We start from the raw sequence: 22,914 nt of genomic DNA, 5'->3' as shown, positions 1-22,914 counted from the left end.
GTTGTAACATTGTAACAATAGCATTCACAGAGCTTTAACCTGAAAAGGACGCTTAAGACTGGTGTTATTTGTTTTCATCTTAACATAACCTGCCCTTCTCAAGTTCACGAACTTTTGAAAATCAAGGACTACGTACCATCAGACGATTCGTACTGCAGTGAAATTGTGTCGATTCTAGAGCTTTAGTAACGGTAAGTACCAATCAAACTGCCTCAACTTGCCGACGCGTTCGTTTGATTCCGACACAAATATAACCTAACCTTAACCTTGACCCAGCGTTACCTGACCCAACATAAAAAATTCAGTTTTTTCACCATAAACTAGTAATCCTCTATTATTGCCCGAAACTTTTTTCTTTTCTTGTTTCTGATCTTTTTTCTGATTATGAAAGCTAAATACCGTCCCACTTGAATCGACATAAAATACTGCATAAACTAGCAATTTATTCACTGCATAAAATCTGCAAATGTGAAAATTTTTTTCCATTTCAAGATTCTTTTTGAGTCATGGTGTGCGAGAAGTGCGAGAAAAAATTGGGTCGCGTAATAACACCAGACCCGTGGAAATCTGGGGCCAGAAACACGGTGGAAAGTGGAGGAAGGAAAGTTGGGGAAAATAAAGCTCTGTCGACTAGCAAGGCGCGATTTAATCCGTACACAGCTAAGTTCGAAACCTGCAAAATATGCAGACAAAAGGTTCACCAGGTCGGATCTCATTATTGCCAATCCTGCGCATACAAAAAGGCCATATGCGCTATGTGCGGTAAAAAGCTGATGAGCACTAAAAACTACAAACAGTCCGCCACGTAGATGGTGCGCAGCAGTGCGTGACGGAAGATTAACAAGACATGAGAAATATCATCAAGATGAAGCTATTCTTTACTGTATTTGAGTCAAAGATTTGTTTTCCTCCTTTTCACTTTTGCCGGGGTATAAGGGAATAACCAGAGAGTCCCAGGGTAATTCAGAATCTGTGCGCAATTCAAAATACAGGGTTTTTTGATTCCTCAAAAATGTAATTTATTTATTCAAGGCACGACCTTATTTTCTTTATATCACGACGGTGGCAGATTTTATAATACCGCACCATAGATGATCGGTTATTGAAAACTTGGAGGTGTAAGAAGGATTATGAATTATGTATAATATTTGGTGCATTAACGCTGCAATTGTTATTGCTGTCTTCCTTATTTTTTTTTTTGTAAACAATGAGATTTATTTATTTTGTGATACAAACATTTGTTACATACTAAGCAATGATAATAATAATAATAATAAATCATGATGTTTGTATAAAATTAAATAAAATATGCAATATTGTATAATATCATAACAATTCATCTGTCTTTTTTTTCATTCCGTTATTCACGCTTATAAAATCGTCATATCCTTATGTAGTTTTATTTTCACAGTAAAAGAATTTACACACCCATACTAACAAATTTTTTTTTTCACGTGTATTTATCGTCGCTTATATAACTGGAGATTACTGAAATAATTATGGTTTTTAACTTTCCAAAAAGTGTACGAAAATATTTTCCATATTAGCCGATATTATTTTAGTCTCGTAAAAATTTCTCATTCGCTATAATGCAATGCGACGAACAAATTTTACAAAAGAAACTGAATCGGGCTTGTGTCAAGTTAAAAACCATCAAGTCTTGTGAAAGATACCCATGTAAATTTACTGAACTGATAACCAATCTTACACATTATTAAATTGTGTTATTTAAATAATGTCTAAGCTGGTCACTTTATAATCTCTTGAAAGAAATTATGCAAATTTGCGTTCTTGGAAAACAACCTCTCTGTGGCACCATGAAGTTTTTCAAAAGAAAAACGAAAATGCGCAAGCGAAAAAATTTCCGTTATATATATAATATGTACATACATATATGCGTTATGTGAATCCAAAGCCTAACAACAACGCATCTACGTTATGGAAGATATAGCAGTATAAATGTTTTTCCTCGTTATACTATTTGCAAATATTCACCCAGCCATTATACTATCTGTATTTACTATACACGCGTAACAAAAATAATTGAAATTAACCATCAGGGGTACATATTCGATATACAAAATATAAAAAATCTGTATAATTCTGGCGTAATATTATTTAAGTGGGCATATTAATAAACACCATGAAGGGTATACTGCGTGAATAAATTACAAAGCATATGATAGGTACATTCGCTTATTGAAATTTTCGGTAGTTAGAAAATTTGTAAAAGCAATAATAATAATAATAACAATAGTAATATAGATGTTTTTCGATCATGCAAGAACTAAAATTCTCGTTGAAACGACCGAAACTTGAAGTGTCACCAATTTCTGGCTTTGACAATAGTACAAAAAGATTCAAGTCGGGAAGTGAACTATTTAAGAGTCTGCAGTAGCGGCCATTAATCTCATTGTTCGTTAAAACAAAAAATTCAAACTTCTAGCTTCCCTTTCTCTGTTCTCTGGTGATTGTCACATTTTCTATTGCACTAGGAGTAAAATAAAATTGTTTGCATAACGTATTCTATTATCGGTAACGTCCGCGCACCTGCTGATCCGATGTTACGACCCCCTCAAACTTAGGCGTAAATATATTTCTAAGTCGATTAGTTATTATTAATATTCCTCAACGGCTGTATGACAGAGGACTAGTTATAGCTATGATGCAAATATACATACACTAGACGTATATATTTTCTCCCATATACGATGTAGGTATGTACAATACGGTATACATTAATAATTAGTTCACAGATCTTATACAGTAATCACAAGAATTAATCGCACTTCCACAATTATAAATACGAATTACAATTAACCAGCGCATCGTTTGATTTGATACAATGTTGAAATATTTGTACGCCGTGTGTGCGTTCTTACTTAAATCTGGTCGAGGTGAACTTGACTTTTGTATCATAGTTAACAATTAAAAAGGAAACACTAAAAAAATATAACAGTACAGTAACTTTTCTTATATTATTCATGGGTGAGAAAATTTGTTGTAAAAGTATGTGTTTTTAAAGATTTCTGCTCCTCCCTTATTGTTCAATACTCAATTACTTATTATTTACGATCTACATTTGATCAAATAAAATTTGCATCGCCTGTAATGTGATACTTAAAGATAAACAATAACATGCGTTGCACACACTGGCCTTTATTTACAAAAACTCAATCATACTCGAGTTTTATATTTTAATATGTTTAAATTACCTAACTCTTTTTTCAAATCTATACGTACCTATACATTCACATATACATTGCAACCTTACTCGCTATACAAGGCCGCACACGATCACAATACCAATAATAATTTGCGCACTCTTTTCATACTCATATACCCATACTCCGTCATGAACTTCGTTTCTTTCTATGTACTTATGGCACGTGGCTTGAGAGGTTCGGGTACGTATCTTTACCTTCCTAGTAACGGAAGATAGTCATTTTCCATTCCGACATCTAACAATAATTCAATACCTTTTCTCCAACCCATAACCATTCCGTTCGTCAACTTCTCCCATATATTCAGGATAAAACATAAAGTCAATTGACCGAGATAGAACTCGATATAAAGTTGGGCAAATTCGTTTCGAAGTTAAAACTTGACTTTAAATCTACAAAAAAGCCCACAACTTACTATTAGACATATTATATTTTACTTCGTGATCGAGCCAATTAAGATAATCTCAAGGCTAGATTGTGAGGGAAACGCAATGATGAGAAGGTGGGCTTCCTGGAAGGCTTCATATGATCATCCGGTCTAATACTGCAGTACCGTTTTACTGGTGTATCATTTTATCCTCGTTTGATGTTAGGACTATGTTCGTTACGGGCTGGGGTTGTCCACCGCTATTCTCCCACACATTATCCTTGTTCTCTCCCAAGAATACCCATTGTTCAAACTTCTTACCGATGCCTCCAGACGTCCGACTCATCTCGGACCCAGCACCCTCGGCAACTTGGATTGCAGGGTCTTTGCTCGGGCTTGATTTGTACTCTGAAACATAAACGACCTGCTTTTCCAGCTCCTCTTTTGCCAGCTTTGCAACATCCGACCTCCGCGGAGGTATGGGCGGTTTTTTGCCAGCCACCGGTTTTCCGTTGGAGGTCACAGTCACCCCAAGCTGAGGTGGTTGCTTGCTGATCGAATCCGTACCACCCTCCATCATCCCAACTATCTCATCGTGATTGCCGTCGATGTCGTTCAGGTTTTCTTGACTGGTTGACACCTTTATCTCCGTTATGTACGTCAGTTTGTGAGGTATGGGTAACGGCATCGGGGTGCTGGGCAGCGGTGGCGTTGTATCGGACTCCTGCCGGTTGAGTTCTCTAGGATTTATTGGGCTGCTCTCACCGGTATCGCCGCTTGATACACTGACGTTGCTGATATTGTGTCGGTCTTCGCTCGTCAGCGGAACGCTTTTGCTGTTCACCGTCACGTTAGAGCCAGGTTCAAACGACAATGCGTCGCTGGCATCTTTGTCGTTTGCCAAATTCATGACCCGTTTTGCAAAGTGAGTTTCGAAGCCCGCGTCGACTGCACTCTTGGGCTTCTTGGCCAAGGAATCTTGGGCCTGTTCAAACTTTGTTCGGTTTGTTTGAAATGTTGATACGGATTCCCTCTTTTCCTCCGTGTTTAACGGCTCAACTTTCGTACTTTGTATGTGAAATGACGAGGCTGGAGCGGCTGGCTTTGCCACATCAAAAGGATCAAACTTTTGCCGATTGATCTGAAATACTGGTGATGTAATGTCCGCTCTTCTGTTCTCGCTGACGTCGTTCGATTCCGTTCGATAGTTTTGTTGCTCGTTAGCGAACGACGAGTTCGTTTTGTCTCTGTCATTTGTTGTTTGAATTATATCCGGAATTTTGCTATCTGGCCTGTCACTGTGTTTGTTGCAACTTTCATTCTGGTGGCCGTTCAGGGCGCGTCTGCAGCCAGGACAGCTAGTATCGACGATCGTCTTTGTCATCGGCTCTTCAACAACTTCGACGTTGTTATAATAGTAAATTGGCTTAGCCTCGCTCGATTTCACAGCTTCTCTTTTTTCCACAATATTTTCAACCGGAATTTTTGCCTCCCCGGCACTTCTCTTCAGGTCAAAATACTCCAGCGCTTCATCGAGATCGAGTCTGGCTTCTATCTCGTCATCGATGAGAGGTTTGGCTTGTCTGAAATCTAGTTCGACCTCCTCGAAGGTTGGGCTCTTCACCACGTCCCCGTTGTTCACTATCCGGGCTAACGAGTTATCCTGATCAGGATTGAACATCCTTTCGCCGTGTATAAAATCGTAGGTCAGTTTTTTGCTAAGCGGTAAATTGTACAGTTCGATACTCGTCTCGCCGGTTACATTTGAAACGTCAAAGTGCTTTAAGCCTGTCGACGAACTGTCTTGCTTCGGCTTCATCTCAACAGCTGACTTAGATCTCTCCAGCGTTCCCTTGCTCTTCTTTCTCGTCCTTGGTGCCTCTTCGTCAAGAACCTCAGACTCCACTTTTCCCCATATCGCATCCTCCAAGGTTCCCCATTCGTTCGACTTCTTTAACTTCCGCCTTTGGAAGGTGTCCATGTCGTCGAGTTTCGTCAGATCCTCAGTGGACTCGTTTATATCTTCCGGAGGCAGCGGAGCCTTTCGTTTTTTCGATCCAGTATCCGTCATGTCGAGACTCTGCGCTCTTTCCAGGGTCGAAGTTGCTTTGCTCTCGTATTTCGAAAGGTCGCCGAGGCTAGCCGCTTTCCTATAAATGTCGTCTTCGACTTCTGGCACCGGAGTATGATGAATCGTTATGTCTGCCGGATTCAATTCGATGGTTGTAAAGCTGTTCTGGAGTTCGCTGTCTGTGTCTGACTCCGAGTTCCGGCGGCAGGTCTGGTTCGCTAGTCTTTCACGACGTGCTTCGGCCCCGTCCATAGTTTCGCGGACCTTGGTCACATAGTCGTTCAAAGATTCTGTGTAATCGGTTATGCTGTCGAACTTGTCTCCACTGCCGTCGCTGTTATGGTTCAACGGAGAACTCTGAACGGTTTCCTTCCTGCTCACTGATTGGGCTGGCTCCGGTGCCAGAGTTTTTTCCTTCGGCGGTGCAGGAGCTTTCCTTTTGTTCTTCTGCAGGGAGCTCTTCGAGTCCGCCGTATCATCTGCGTCGAACGACTCGTTCAAAGTTTTCGATTGGCTCAAAAGCTCTGCGCTGTTTCTCCTATTCCTGCGTGCCGCAACCGCAGCGTTGTGAACTTCTTCCGGTATCTCCGAGGGAATTCTACCCTGATCTTCCCCCTTGTCAGGCACATCGATCCCGTTCAGTTCAGGACCTAGACTTGTAGCCACAGCCGTCTTCATCCTCGAATTAACGTCGAAATTGTTTTCTCTCTGTTGTAGATTCTCAACCGTCTTTTTCACCTCAGGTGTCACCTCACCGGCGATCACGACGTTCCTCGAATTGGACAATATCTCCTCGGCGTCCATTTTCTTCGAGTTACGACGTTCCAAGTTCGTGTTGTGCTCGTTCTGGTTCTCTATCCTGTGCACCATGCCGTCCAACGCCGGTAGCACTTTTATTCCGAACTTGTGATGGTTGCTTTTGCCATCCTCTGCAGGCACCGAACGCCTCTCCAGAGACTGATTGCCCGTCGCTGACTTGGAAGACTTCATAGTTGAATTCATGGTAGAGTAACTCGAGCCTAACGTGTCGCTAAGATCTGCGGTGAACAGCCTCTTGGCTGTGCTTTTGTTAGATGGAGTCAATTCTGGAATCGACTGGCTTCTGTAGAGAGGATGACAAATCCTCATAGGGCTTTGGCTTACGCTCTTTTTCAGGAGCGTAGTAGGCTTTGAACCTGGACCTCCATTTTCCACCTCCAATTCAACGTCGTACGGTGATGCGTAGCTCAGGATCGTCAGGGCATCCTCATAGACCATGTTTCTGAAGCTGATCTTAACACTGGCGATTCGGTCGCCTACCAAAACAGAGGAAAATTTAATGTAATCAACAATTTGAACATAGGTCAGTATGGAATAATTATCTGTCTAGCACGTATGGCTTTGTACTAACCAGGATGAATTCGACCAGATTCCGAGGCCGGACCGCGGTTCAGAAGATCTTTGACGAAGATGCCCTCTCGCATGTTCCCGCACACATTGAACCCGAGTCCCGTAAAGTCCCGGCTCCTGAGACTCACAAGGCTTACACGCATTGCTTTTGGCTGAAAAGAAATTGAGGTTGACGACCACGTTATCCAAATACGTTATTGACTCGACGTTAGAAACTGGAAGAATCAAAGTCGAATTGTTACCCCGAGGCACGAATCGTCCAAGGTGCGTCGTTTGTCGTTCCTAACTGCAGAACCCAGACCTAGGGAAGACCAGGACGTTGACCATCGGGTTGCGTCCTTCACGGGGGTCTCCACGGATACTGCTGACGCTGCTGACATCGGACGCTCGATGGTCCTTGTGATTGCAGCTGGAGTTGCCGCATCTTTGAAACAGGGATTATCGAACGCGTAAGCGTCTTCGACGATCTCCGGATCCGTCACCAGCACTAGGTGTTTACCTGCAATCAGGGCACAATAAAATCATCAAACCGTTGCATTCGAATGAAACTCGGTATGGGCGAAAATTAAATTAGCAGCATATGCCTCAGATGTAAGAATCATGTCATCAATGACAGAGAGGTGATTGGGACAAGATTATTTGAAAAACTCGTGAAGGAGTAACAGTTATTTCGTTTGAAATGCATTGATAGTACACATCGAATGGATTCTTATCTTCTTTCGCTTCTAACAAAATACTTCGATCATAGAAAATTGTCAATAATCCCCATGAATGAATTGTAGGTAATAAAATGCGTCTGGAAATAGTTTTGTCATAGACTGGATGGTCGTTATTAGCTAATTACCAGGTTAATTGTATTATCTACCTTATCGCGCGCTTGATACCAATGACGTACTGTGCAGTTAGACCTTAATATGGGTTTGGTAATGGTAATGGTATCTAATTTCTTTTCTTTATTATTCCCCGTTTTTCAGGTTAATGGAACGCGTGACGTGCGTTTTATTGTACAGGTATAAGTATAAAAAGCAGAGACACAGCACCACCGTGCGGCACAGCGTCCCCGTAATTGTCACGGTCAACCTGGGACGCGTTTAGTCACTTGTGGCACCTGCTTACCGCTGCGTAACCATGTTTGGTCTGCGATAGAACCGGAAGGAAGCGCATTCTTTGCCGAGGGAACCGTGTTCCGCAATTTGCCTCTCTCTCATTCTCTCTCTCCCTCTAGTCTCTTTCTTTTCTTTCTTTCGTCCTTGCTTATAACGCGCCACGTGTCTCTATATACTTCAACGCCGATTGTTTGCCTGGAACTTCTTACATACACTCCTCGGGCACGCGACAGATATCACAGACAGTTACGCCTTATTCCGACGGCCACGCTTCTTTTACGAAGAAGGTGCCAATATTTTTGCCAGTTCATTTGGTCGCGACGGTTCGAGGGACTGTCTAAATTTTGTCACACTCGTTGCGAGAGCAATTATTTCAGATTTCATTCTGATAACATTTCGTTACGCGTACCGATCACTATAAGGAAAAAAAAATTCATTTGCAGGTAGAATACACCTTTAGGTGTTGTTCCACCAAAGTTGTGATTTAAATTTACTGAACGGTTTGCATGCAACAAACATTCAGGCCCTGGATTCCAAGGTGCCGAAGGTTTCACTGCAAGGATTACATCATCGCCCGTAATGACAAGGTTTCTGCAGTTATGGGTAAAATACTACACTTCACGGTCAGTGTGTACACAGGTAGTATCGGTACCTTGCCGTGTGACCGATGAAAATTAGTCAGAAGGTGATAAATATGCGAATTATATATTCATGGAAATTGTACTTTTACGTAGCTGAATATTCGTTAGCGGTTATATCAATCTCCGAGTTTCTCTCGGGGCATATTTGCATTCTGCAATTCTGCGTTATAACTTTTTACAACTGGTAATTTTGCCGCCTGTCCACTACCATAATCGATGTGCGTCCAGCCTTCATGGATATTTTCAGTCGGATAATGAGTATTGCAGGATCTCGCTAAAGTGCCTCTTAAAGACGGCACTGATCGTAAACATGTCATAACTCTTCTGATTGTGCCTTTGTACATTCTGTTATATCTATACCGTATTGTATACGTGTACCGAGCAACAGGTGTAGGCGACATGCGCACACAAGTACGACTCGCCGTATGGTTGTCCATTTATCTTGTAAATGGGCGCTGTTTAACGGCTGCTCGTGGTAAGGCAAACGAAGCTGAGAGGTAGAGAGAGGAGGGATCTCGCAATATTATGTAATGGTATACATACATATAGGTATGCAAAACAAGATGACAATACTTGGCCGGTCGGGAGGGACGTCGCATTAATGAGTCGTGAAGACATTCTAGATCGGAATATTGATCAAATTTCTCATAGTTGCAGGTATACAACATTATATTTTCATGTGTAGACGCGAAGTCGTGAATTTACCATTTTCGGAGAAGCAATGATCTGAGATACATGTACCTCATACGTTGTGGAAAACTGGCTTGAATAAATAAATAAAATACTTAATACAAAATTCTCAACGGCGCGTGCGACGTGAGAATAATTCATTATTATTATGCTTATGTGGACTTCGGTCTCCATCTAAGGACGCCTAATAAAGGTGTGCCTTCCGCCGAGTGTTGTCGTCTCGGCAGAGGTCTGCTCGTATCCGAGCCTCACCCACCAGATAAATGTTATGATACTGCGAATTTACGAATACTTCCTTTTCCCCCCTAAATATGAAAAGGCGACAGACTATTAAAGCGAAACGCGAGCAGTTTTCTGGGTCGAAATTCCTCTCCACGGTACTTATCGCCCGTGACCATGTCTCGGCCACCTGCAGATGCCCAACAAGCAAAAATTGTGGTTTAAATATGGCGTAGCTGGCTGTAATGTTGTTGACGACTGGAGTAGTAGTTAATTTCGTTTCACGACGAATTATGGCGAGCGTTTAATCGTGTGCGTGAGTCTTGAGCAGGCATAATGACCATGTGTGATTTCTTGAAATCTCGAAGACCTGTTTCGTGCATCGCGGGCTACGAGGATTCAAGAAATAACGCTACGCCTGTGAAAGGAGACGCCAGTGTGCGCATACCAGGGGCGCCAAGGTGAGCGGCCCCCTTCCTCCAACCACCTCTTCCTCAAGTTCCTTCTGTGTTCCTCCCGTATTTCGAACAGTGATCACCCGAACTTGATTTCGTGTCATTTGGAGTTGGACTGTGTGGAAGAGGGACACGCTGCACGTGTATGTACCAACTCAATGGTGAAGCTTTCTTCTTCCTTCTTTTACTGGTTCCTTCTTTCGCCTGTCAGGATCAAATTTCTCTTTGCACAGCAAAAGGGGGCGTCGTACACACCTTGTATGTATGGGTATGAAAAATACTCGCGTAGCGGATAGGTGAATGGGAAATCGATATCGACGAGCAATCACGCAGTGTTATAGGAAAAAACCCATTTCAGCACGTGGATGGATATATAGGTATATTCGACTAGGTGCTTGTATAGGAACTCTTGGCGCACGCGCTTAAGTGCGTAAATTGCGGTGAGAATTATCGTGGATATTGGATGGGTGCCATGAGCGCGGATCCAGTATTTCAAGGTCACCTTGCTGGAATATCACGCCGCGGTTTGCGCCTGGACTGGTGCCCACCTACCATAAGAGAGGCCGCGACGAGGAGGTGGGGAAATACTAAAGAGCCACCGCGACGATCCCGAGTAGAGATGGTACAAGGTATAAGGTACGTGTACGAATGTCGAACGACGAGGCGGTCGAGGCGCGACAACGAAAGGAATGACAACAATCGTGATTATGCAGAAATGCAAGGCGTGGCTTCGTTCGTTAACTGTTGAAAGTCAAAGGATGAAGAAAGAAGACTGGCACTCTATGGCACCCTACCCGTCAGGATTGAACGCCTTGAGCCCTGTTTGACACCCCGAATACTCCGCGCCATACCCATCGTTTGTCTGGGTACTGAGATGTGTCTCGTCACAAGCCCAATTCAATTCTTGTAGACAACTCCTCGTATTCTGCATCGTAATTCGTATTTGGTTGTGGACCAAGGATCAGGTTCTCCCACGCTCCGTTTTGTTTTCATCCCATCTTCCATACCGAGTATGTGTACGTCCGATTCCGTCGCTTCTTAGGTCACGTTTCATTTCATCTCAACATCGCATCTCCGAATTTTATTGCCAGTATTACAGTTGTTGGAACGAACAGACGTCGCGACAACTGGCCATCCTTGGAATGGAAAATCATCAGCTTATACTACGGTTTACACACTGAATGTAAACTGCACGATGGTCGTTGGATTTTTTCCCAAGGTTGTTCTCTCGGACTATCGCTAAATTGTATCAAGCTGTTTTTAACTGACTCGGAATGAACCGCTCGTGATCTACAGCTGATTAGACTCGGATATAAGTCACGAGATGGCGTATCTGAGTGATAATCATCAGGGAAACTATCTGTTTTCCCTTCAATTCAACCAGTGTTATGCTCGTGATTATAGGTACCGGAAAGGCATGCTACGTTATATGCACGTACCTGTACCATCCACACGTAGCTATACGTGCAGCGATGCGTTAACTTCCGTTTTGTCCCAGGCTTGGACCTCTTCCCTAGGTCTCATAACTCCATACTGTGCCTACGCTCAGCTCTATCCATTTTCTACTTCGTTATTTTCGAAACTGTTATCTGATTCTCCGTGGGGTCACTGACGGTACGGTTTACATAATTACGTTATTGACATTCCTGTCTTTGAAACCGCCTCGAGCGGGCGTCGTTCCATCATGATAATCGCGGCATATCATGATTGAAGTCTAAACTAGGAGGTGTACGCCAGTTGAACCCTTGATTTTTACTTAATACTTACAGATCCATGCATGAATTTGGGTGACAATAAGCAGCTGGATTCGATATGCTGACGGTGATCGAGTCGACGAAAACGTGTTTTCCGTAAAACAGTCCCATGATGTTTGATTAAAAAAAGTCAACGTTTAGTTTGTCAAAAAACACGTTCCGTTACGCTGTAATGTTAGTGTTCCATATCATTCGCCCAAATCCATATATACATATACTGCTGTGTATACATAGGTATGCTGCGAAAAACAATTGTTACACAACTGTGTGGCAAGCTCTTTTTAAGTACTAAGAGCACCGCGACGCATGGATTGTTTATCCGTGGCTTAACATCTTCGTGTGTTGCAACTGATGAATGGTGTTTCTACAGTACGAAACGCACACCTATGTACATACATCTATATTGTTGTTCATAGCTTTTGCACGAGCGACGGGTGGGTGTCAAGTGACATCACCATACCTACTACTGTTGGCTGCGGCTATACGCAACTGGAATATCATGTATGCGGGACGCGGTATGTCGCTTATCGCCGATTTCTCTTCACAGTCTGCTGTGCAGGTACACGCGTTTAGAAGATAAGACGAAGGATAGCGCTAATCGGAAACACCTTAGTCTTCGTGGTCATCTTCTTAGTTTACCTCCCGTCACTGCAATGCAACCACGGCTGTTTCGTTGTCGTTTAACCCTTTGAGTCACACATTATTGTGCCGAGTCAACTTTGATAAACATATCGTATTCAAGGGTTTTCGGGGGTCGCTGATTACGAATCTGAAATTAGATTTCAAAAATTCAAGATGGCGGATCCAATGTGGCGGACTTAGCGACCCCAAAAGTCCCTGGACAGAGTATTTTCTCCGGATTCGATAGAAATTGAAATTTGCGTCCGCCATATTGAATCAGCCATCTTGAATTTTTTAAATACGATATCGAATTCGTAATCGGTGACAAGATAAACTTATCATGTATTTAAAACATGTATACGTGTAGAGGGGTTAACTTTCTCGGAAATGAATTATTCCTTCAATTTTCACGACTTTTTTCAATAAATTTGATTCTAAAAATAATAATTTACATCATATTGCAATAATTACACTCGAGTATTGAAAACCTATTAGTATATTATCAGAAATAGCAAAAAACCGCAAAGAAATGTGTGGAAAAGTTCTGCTAAATGTACGGAAAAAGGATATAAAATAGGTGTGTGGTAAGAATACTTACACGCTACTATAACTCAAAGACTTCAGTATCTCACGAAAATTACTACACCTCGCTCGTCGTCAATCGAACGCAATTAGAAATCATCTGGACCCGCGTAGATATAGTTAGTACATAACATGTACAACTCGTTTCTAGCTACGTCGTAGATCTCAAGATTGCTCGTCACCATCTCGGTGTATCAAAGCGTGTTAAAATTAAACTCTTCCTCCGCTAATCGTTTGTTCTGCAGGTACGCGTATGCGCTGCATGCGAAAATTGAACACACACACACAGCACCCGTTGTGAACACTGTTTCTTCTGAACGCCGAGTCTGTTTTTCACAATTGCCGACGATACACAAGTGAGTCACTTATTCTTTTTCATACTTTTTTTACGCGACCGGTGTTTCGAGAAATGCAAATGTTATACTTATGACATATGTTCCAGTTGCAAAATAATTATTTATACAGACAGACCTACTGCTACTCGTCACAACTGCTTTAGGAATGTTGCATCTTTGATATGCTACGTATATTATCGATACTTCGTAAACGGGAAATCCCATTTACCCCGGACGATGACGTTCACGACGCGGTAATTAGTATAATAAAGTGTGCGACAAGTTTTCAATGAAAAAGTGAATGGAAAAAAAATATGAACAAAGTGGAGACGAATAAATTACTACCGCGATAAGCTTGTCACTCAACAGTCATTCCGTCACTCGTTAATCGAATGTAAAAATAAATCTACACGGATTTGTTACTCCAGTGACCGTCCGCATACCTAGTCTTTACCTGTATTCAATAACGGCACGTTAATAGCACCCAGCTATCCCTCAAAGGTAAAGTCTTTTAAAGTAAAGGGATAATTGTGCGACCGTCTTAAATTCATGCTGACGTTGGCTATGTATACCTACATTTTTCCCTTCTCAATCTCGTTTTCTTTCATCCTATCCCCGTCTCTCCTTTTACGTACGGTAATGGTACAATATACCTGGGTTCTTTAATCCAACGGCCGATTGCTGGCTTGAAAACCTTCGCACTGCGCTTCCAAAGCATTCACTACAGGTGTACCTACCTACCTAGGCACTTATAGGTCCGGGTTTCACCGTTCCAAATTTGTTCAAACGCAATCTTTACAGGAATTCATTCCCCATCCATTCCATTGAATCCCAACTGCATTTGTGCTTCGAAGAGCGATCAACTGCGTCGATAGGTATGAAAAACGCCTCACGTATTTACGTGGGCATCATTTTGTTGCATAACGAGTATCGCTGGCGAACGTGCCCTGCTTCAAACCCTGCCCTGCACACGCTCATCGAGTTATTAGACTTGTAGAATGCCGCAGCTATCTGCGCCCACTGCAGCTGCTCCATGCACCGTTGCAACGTTGCATGCAGTAAGTGAGACCAGGGCGTAACCTCGTGCACGATCACGATGGCGTACTGCCGATGAATGTAAACACGATTTTCTCAAAAATATCAAACAAGAGTATAATCATCTTAACCCTTTGAGTCACCCATTACTGTGCTGAGTCAACTTTTATAACAAGATAGTATTCCAGGGTTTTTGGGCTCGCTGATTACGAATCTGAAGTCAGATTTTGAAAATTCAAGATGGTGGATCCAATATGGTGGAGAAAAATTTCATATTTGATCGATTCAGGTCAAAAAACTCTATTCAGGGATTTTCAAGGCCGCTGATTGGATTCGCTGTGCTGAATTTTTGAAATCCGTTTTTAGATTCGTAATCAGTAACCCCCAAAAACTTATAATTCATGTAAAACTTACATATGTGCACAGAGGGATAACTTTCTCGGAAATGAAATATTCCTCCAATATCCACGATTTTTTTCAATCAATTTTCTTCTAACTACAAGAATTTACCTTACATCGCAATAATTACTCTCGCGTATTGAAAACCTATTAGTATATTGTCAGAAATAACAAAAAAAACCGCGAAGAAATATGTTTTGAAAGTTCTCTAAATATACAAAAAATGGATACAAAATAGGTGGTAAGAATGCTTAGGTACCGCTATGACTCAAAAGGTTAATACCGAACGAGTATAATCCTAGTAAAAATTTGGCACATCCTGTTAACCAATTGTGAACCGACGAAATGACATCGCGACGTAAATAATTATTGCGGCTAAAATGTGAAGAATAAAAACCGACGTCGGCCATTCTTCATTGTAAAAAATATTCCCGTGTGGAGTTATGGAAACCAATATTTACCGTCAATTCAAGACTATTGGTATCTATATAACACTATCTTGGTACGAAATTTCCGGATTTACCCCAAAAATTGTTCTATATATAAATCCACACCGATTAATTTTCACATCAAATTGTTTACAGTGTTTGGCACCACAAACCAGAAGGAGGCTTATTGATGCCGATCTGATTCACGCAGGGCATGGTGATCGGCAAAATGAGCCGCTCTGCAGCGAGTTCGTCTTCGAATTTTCACCAGGCACAGGGCAAGGTGATCCTCTCCTCTGGTTATACGCACGAATATTGTACGAATATAGAGGGTACGTATAACATACATATAATACGCTGTGAGTTGGAACAGGTAGAATCGGTTGGTTGGAAGGAAAAGAGGCAGGTAGGCAGGCAGGTAGGCGGGGAAGAGGAAGAGGAAAAAGAGGAGGAGGAGGAGGTCGGGGAGCATGCACTCGAGCTTGGTGAGTCCGATCGAGGAATGCATTCACGCACCTGACGCACCCCGCGCGCTTATCGACGGAGATTTCAGCCGCTCTGGGACTACTTAAGTCCAAATATAGACCATGCCCTTGTGTTGGTAGGTAAACACGTACAACGGAACGAGGTGCGTCTGTCACGTGCTTGGCGAATGTGTGCGAGCACGCCTATAAAGAAAATTCCCAACGGACGCAGGGTAAACACCTTGCATCTAGTGTGTAGGTTTCGTTCATCCTGGTGTTCGAGCGTGCGTGTTACCAGCTTCACCACCCCCAAATCTTCCTTGGCTAGGATTAGTTTGGAATCTCGACATAAGCTAGATTATAAACTGGGGACTCTGGAGGGTCTTAAATTTTTAAAATACCTTCTTTAACGACGATCGTCGTTGTCACTTACAGTCGAAAGCCAATATGTGCACAGAGTGGAATGAAACAGGTTACAATTTTTACTGAAATTTTATCTTGGATCCTGAGACTTGGCTTTGATTCTCAGACTTTTTGCTTCTAGGTAAAAATTCAGTCTCATGCGGTTGGATGTTAATCCAAAGTATCCTTGACCTGTTGTTGGTTACGTTTAAACGTAGAAGGACTCAACGCCAATCCAACCTTTTCTGATGAGGTTTCACCATCATTGGAAAAAAAATAAGAATTCTTTTACTGAAACAGCTTCAACGTGAATGACATCGTGCATGTTTTCCCGTTTCTCAAACTTCAGTTCTACCGATTCTCCTATGAGTTTGAAAATCATTCGGTTTGAATTTCAGAGTCAGTATTTGTACACCTGGGTTCTCTATACAGAACCCAGATAGTCGTACTTCAAAAAAATTCGATACTTGGATACTTCCATCTCCTGTTTTTAACACCACGCGTGCGATAGGATAGTTACTATCTGTATTGACCGAATGCTCAAATTCCTTAACCTCTTGAGTAAAGTTCGAGGAAAAATGTAAACAGCGTCAATTATACATTTGAGGTAGAATGATGAATCACGAGTCGAAAGTAATGAGGAACAGCACGGAATCGCCACCCTGAGATTTGAATCGAACTACGCGGCGCCGTCTTCGGAGATGAACTGACCATTCCGCTCCCATGTTTGTCGTTTGTGAGAGCCGATAGACACTGCGCATCGGGATGATCGGCGACGTATAGTAACTCTATAGTAGACACATTAGATAAATAAGGGTAAGCTATAAGCACTCGGCTCTCAGACATACGTGTATAACTTGTATATATAATATATTCTACCGATCTATCTGCTTCAAAACGTGCCTGTAAAACCTGCATTGCTGAAGGATATTGGTCATGTATGAAAATAATGACGGTTACCAGGAAGTTATCCCTCCTCCCCCCTTCCGCCCCTCCCTGTCGTTTTGAAATATAAGGTTTTCTTCCTTGCTTCGCTTTGTTTCTTCATCCAGAAATATTACGATAACTCTTGTTATATGTATGAGTAATCAAACGAGACGGTTTTTCCAAGTACTTGGTTAATTCCCCACCTCGCCGGTATTTACGATTTTCTACTTTTGTTTAGCACAAACTTACTCAGCTGTAGGATTTCTACGAAATTTTTATACGCGTTAGAAGTGTGTAATTAAGTCTGAGATTTTGAATTCGTTTTTTTTTTTTTTTTGTACGGTTATTATGTATTTTCTTAATTACAGTCACCGGCCCATCTTTCCATCCTTATTTTCGTTATGCCTTAGCTCTTTATTTTCTGATTTTTATCTCGACTTGTTTCGTTTGTTTATTCAATTTTTCTGCGGTTAAATAATTTCTATTCTTTACCAAATACTGATTTTGGCATGATGAAACATCTCTGACTATCTATCGTCCCGCAGAAGACACAACAACTTATGGAAACATTGTACCAAAACTTTTTTGGTAATAATATAAAATTCAGTGCCTGTTCTTATCGTTATTATAATTATTATTTATACCTGAAGAAAAATTATGCAGTCAAGAAAAATAAACCACTGATAAATTAATGGTCGAGATTCTGGACTCGAAAAAATGTTTTTCTGATAGGAAAAACTGTTCCGACAACATTGAAACAGAACTGAATATCTTTCGTCATTCACCGATCTTAGAAGTATTTCGTTCTTTATTTCGGTAAGTTATGACGGGTAAATAAATCGATGAATTCCCAGGTGTCTCGGGATAATCACGTAAGCGTTATCCATCGATTGGCGCAGAAAATATTGTGTCACACATATGTACATACGATCGTACGGGTATCACGTGGGCCTTACGCTTATTGCGGGGCCTTGTTGGGCCCAAGGGGGTCCCTAGCTCACGCAAACAGACGCAGAAGCGGCATGCCGAGGCTGTTGGTGGTGGTGGTGCCGCATGGGATATCCATAGGTATATCAGACTCAATGACCTGCCAGCATCGCAGCCGAAGCTGGGCCAACCAAGCCGCACTTTCTAAAGGCCTTCGTTCCTCCGTTGCTTCGTCGTTCGTTCGTTCGTTCGTTTCTTCGCAGAGAGAACCAGAAAGCCGATAGGTTACATGCATGCATGTGTGCCCGAGCGTTGGTCGGTACGCACGAATATGTGAAGCATGCGAGGAGTGCGTAACTTTGTGGGATGGGAAGGAAAGGGGTAAATAAAATGACGAATTTACTCGTAATTATCAACGATTGTACTCGTTGAAATTACTCTCATCATTTCTACACGCGTTTTGGAATTTTCCTTTTCTATTCCAGTCGCTGAGCACGGTTTATCGGTACGCATAATACGTTACGTGAAGTATACGTATAGTGTCGACCGAGCGATCATGCAAATTATGAAAATCACTTCAATCATACTTTAATGCTTCCTTACAAATTTTCTTTTGCACTTATAAAACACTACGACATTTCTTGCGAAAGATTTTCTATATATCTGGATTATTATTCATCGTGAGTAAGCACCGATTTTCAGGTCACTCGGATTTTGATAGTTATTTTGTTAAGTTCTCGATTCGAGCACTCGTCAGAAAATGTGAACCACTCAAAATCAGTTCTCTAATATCTCGCTCTTTATCTCTCTCTCTCTCTCTCTCTCTCTCTCTCTCTCTCTCTCTCTCTCTCTCTCTCTCTCTCTCTCTCTCTCTCTCTCTCTCTCTCTCTCTCTCTCTCTCTCTCTCTCTCTCTCTCTCTCTCTCTCTCTCTCTCTCTCTCTCTCTCTCTCTCTCTCTCTCTCTCTCTCTCTCTCTCTCTCTCTCTCTCTCTCTCTCTCTCTCTCTCTCTCTCTCTCTCTCTCTTTTTGCTTGCGACGAAAATTTATAGAAATACCGAAATTGGCTAGTCATAACCACGTGCCGAATATCCCAATGTGCATCATCGCAGCGGAGGATTAAGAAATTCACATCAATATTTTTCAACCGTTAACTCGCTGGTATTTCTTGACGTTTGTACCTGCAGTGGTAGCCCAGAGCGTCTCGGAACGCTTATGGGAAAATGCAGTAGATATTTCACAGATAAGTGTTAAGAGTTTATTGACTCTGGGATCTTGCCCCAGCTACGGCGGTTAGGAAAATAGAATTTTTTACGCCTTCTACAACGGTCTCCAGTGATACGAACCACGGTTCACACTTCACAAGCTCGCTTAAGTTTATACATAAATCATCGTTAATTGATGGTTCGTAGGTATAAATAAACATGAACAGATAGTCACTTTGGGCCCGTCATCGCATCATGGTCAAGACCTTCAACTTATCAGGCTGAAGTTTGTAACGTTATTGTAATTATGCATCTTTGGAAAAAGTCGTTATTTTGTAACTTTGGGATTGGCTGAAATTTAGCAAACCGTTAATGCAGCATCAACAAATTCGGATTTTGTAAATTCAACTTCTTCAGTTATTCCAAAGGTGCGAAATCGTCATTTTTTGGTTCAACGTTTCGATACGATAACGGTACTGACTTTAGCCTCGTTCCAACTCTTGAGGAAAGAAATTCTGACTGTACGAATTGTGCAGAGACGGTTTTTTCCGACTAATTGTAAAACTGCACGTACCTTGAGAAAAGAATTTTTCTCGGAATATCCTTCGTTCGTGTGACAGAAGAGGCTTCTTTTCTTCAAAGTGCGGCGCCTGAGAGGAAATGGAATAAGATCAACGATCGGTTCGTGTCTGAAGGTGATTCACCTGTACATCAACATCCTTTTTCGACTTCTAGTTTCAATCCAATTCACTCCTCTCTATGTACAAGGAATTTCGTGCGAACCCAACTAACTGATCCTCACCATTTTTCATTTCGTTGAAAAATTTTCCTCTTAAAAATCACTCTCAACATTTATAAAGAATTGAGCGATCGTATAAAGAATTTGAAAAGATTCAGGGTACTGTTTCAAAGTTAGGATAATTGGAAAAATATTTTTAAACAAAATGAGAAATGGTACGGGTCAGACTTTGGTCGGGTTCGCATGGAATTCCCTATATCTTCTCGTAATCTAATTTGTTTGGCGTTTTGAAATGCATAAATTATACCCAGTTATGTTTACGAGTATTTTCACGTATATAGGCGGCATGCATATATGGACACATATATCACGAGGCCGATAGGCGCTCCTGCGAATTCGACTTTCATCGTTTATTCAGGCCTCAGGCTGCTTTCTGCTGCTGCTGCTGCGCTGCATCAGTCCAGCGTAAATCGTGACGTTTGAGGTCGTTAAAAGCGACCATGTATCCAACGCTGACGAGGACGGGAACGAGGACGTGCACTTTTCTTTTTCTTTCTTTTTTTTTTTTTTTTTTCCTTCTCTAATCTTCATTGTTCGAATACCTGCTGTATACGAGAATATCGATCACACATCGTCTCTGCTTGTCGTGCGCGACATTCCTCTAGTACAACCGATTTCGCCGTTTCGTCATAATTCTACCAGGCAGTTTTAATTCGGATACACTTAAACACCTGAGTATATCACGCGTTGCTTACGCAATTCCCACGACTCGATGTTTTTACGGCAATAAAAATTCCTTAGCTCAGTGTATGCATGTGATAAGTGTAACATCTCGTCATTTCTTCTTACAAATATACGTATGTGTATAATGTATTGATTTTTTTTTTATTCATTTTCGATCACGTTTACGCATAATTTCAAAATATGTCGTCGTAGCTCATCGACAGCTTTCTCAGACATGTATTTTTCACCTGTTTGGGGAAATTTTTTTTCCCGCTTCAGGCTAAACGGATACAAATCTGTTTACAGACCCTCACCCGGAATTCGATTGTACGTCGGTTTGAAAAAAATTTAGGTCTATTGGTCAACATACTTCGAATTTTACTTTTGTGAATTAGATTCCTCATCATTCTTTAAGCGAACCACGAATTCTTCTTTCCATTTCCTGGTTAATAAGAAGAAGAAAAGAAAAAAATCCACAGCTGCAACCTACTTTCGCATGAAATCGCAAACCTGCGTTCACACCTCGTAACATTCTCGCAGTACACTATTTTCCGTGCGACTCGACTTGTCCGATTTATTATAGCAGCAGATTATTCATCGTAGCTACATGTTTTTTAGACAATTTTTTATTTAATTTGCTAATCATCTTATAACAGTCGCTATACGACGTATACACTGCGATGTTTACAGAATAAAATGACACGTAAAAGGTAGTTCTTCGTTACGCCAAATGTTTGATCTGTTACCCGGTGCTCAAAATATTTTAGAAGTACACTTTTCTGTTCAACCAGTCAAACTTATAGCTGCAGAAATAGTCAACAGTCTGAATTATAGATTTTTATACACCGGGCGATACATTCGTTGTTGTATAATTAGCAAAACTAATATTTTTCCGATGTTTTCCCTGTTGTGTTTTTATACCAAAAACTATGGAGACCTGAGGAAAATTTAAAAGTTACAGTTTTCAACAACTGTAGTGTTTTTATCTGTATAAAATGTCGAGAACATCGTTGAAGTAAACTTCCAAGTTCGCCCATTATAATAATTATACGTGCATGGTGAAAACCATTCGTCAAAGCTTGTAATTAACGTGTCATTCGACGAAAATTTTCTGACTTCAGAAAGTCTCATTTACCAAAGAAATTGCCGGATTAATTCACGATGTCGCTGCGGATGTTTGGTGAACGATATATCGGCGCACGATGGCCGGTTGTGTGATGTAAACTCACGAGGTTGAAGTCAGTAACGTTATCGTAACGAAACGTTAGAAAAAAAATCACTATTTTCTTAATTGAGCAGTGATTTTTATGGAACTAAGATTTCGAAGTATGAGCGTGTTTTGTTTTATTACGGTTTACCAAATTTCAGTAAATTCCAAAATCGGAAAATAACGGTTTTTCATCGGCACGAATCGTTCCGGTAACGTTGCAAACTTCAGTACGATCTAAACTCACCCTTGTGTCTCCTCCACTGCCTGTAGAACAAGGCAGCAACGGCCAAGAGTAAGATCGTTGTTAAGAAAGTGCCGATAACAGCCCCGGCAATGCTGCCGCTGCCGAAGCAGGTAGGATCCGGATTTCCATCCCCCGTGTCCATGATAAGCGTCGTCACCTAACCGCAAATCTGACCTCGTCGTTATCTTGTGGTATCCGCTGCACCTGTATCAGCTTTTTGAATAAACGGACACCGACATGTCGCGATAAGCGGTTCTATTTTAGCGACCGAAAACGTTTCTCAAGCTTTCACAAACGGACGAAATTTATTACGGCTAGTGGACACCGGTAGCCGCAGGGCAGAACTTCGATATTCGAGGATCACAACCGCACGCGCACAGGTTATAAACCATCAAGTTTCGAACCGTTGATCGATCACTGCAGCGCATTCGGCTGCACGCGGCACGTGATCATCGCGAAGGAAAAAACCGTTGCCCCGGATTCGAATTCGAATAACAACAACAACAACAACAACAACACACGTACGGGTAGATCGAAACTTCCTTAGTTGTTTCTACCTGCACGACATACTGTCACTTATACACTCGTTCTGAGATTTGTCTTGTTTCAGGGCTCGCTGCAGATTACCGGCGTCCAACGACAAACGCGGTACCAATAACATCATACACGAGAAAATGACCTCCTGCTGTTCCTGCTGCTGAGCACCTTAGCGTAAAATAATAACGCACTAAGAGGATGATAACATGCGCAGTTTCTGCAC

General features: G+C 41.7%; 3 protein-coding genes across 7 annotated transcripts in view; 1 reads left to right on the top strand and 2 right to left on the bottom strand.

Moving 5' to 3' along the window:
* The window catches only part of LOC124219510 (uncharacterized), a 5,763-nt gene extending 5,371 nt beyond the window's left edge, over positions 1-392 (bottom strand). For all 4 annotated transcript variants that reach the window (XM_046627197.2, XM_046627200.2, XM_046627199.2 and 1 more), the window contains exon 1: positions 137-392. The gene's annotated coding sequence lies outside the window, so the exon portion shown is untranslated. The remainder of the gene's footprint in view (positions 1-136) is intronic.
* Positions 4-1,845, top strand: LOC124219522 (cysteine-rich PDZ-binding protein). The gene is made up of 2 exons (XM_046627218.2): positions 4-191; positions 493-1,845. The coding sequence occupies exon 2, from the start codon at positions 507-509 to the stop codon at positions 807-809; it is 303 nt and encodes a 100-aa protein (XP_046483174.1). The 5' UTR covers positions 4-191; positions 493-506; the 3' UTR covers positions 810-1,845.
* Positions 1,108-22,914, bottom strand: LOC124219505 (muscle M-line assembly protein unc-89). Of its 2 annotated transcripts, none has more exons than XM_046627163.2 (4): positions 22,155-22,914; positions 7,294-7,550; positions 7,053-7,203; positions 1,108-6,957 (listed from the first exon to the last, which is right to left on the bottom strand). In XM_046627163.2, exons 1-4 carry the CDS (start codon positions 22,294-22,296, stop codon positions 3,782-3,784), a joined length of 3,726 nt encoding a protein of 1,241 aa, XP_046483119.1. In that variant the 5' UTR covers positions 22,297-22,914; the 3' UTR covers positions 1,108-3,781. The 2 variants fall into 2 exon arrangements, with proteins under 2 accessions (XP_046483119.1, XP_046483120.1); XM_046627164.2 differs by lacking the exon at positions 22,155-22,914 and adding an exon at positions 7,917-8,066.

This window comes from Neodiprion pinetum, chromosome 5 (assembly GCF_021155775.2).
Source record: "Neodiprion pinetum isolate iyNeoPine1 chromosome 5, iyNeoPine1.2, whole genome shotgun sequence".
NCBI lineage: Eukaryota > Metazoa > Arthropoda > Insecta > Hymenoptera > Diprionidae > Neodiprion > Neodiprion pinetum.
Note: the sequence above shows the minus strand (reverse complement) of the source record. Positions and strands in the feature narration are given on the sequence as shown.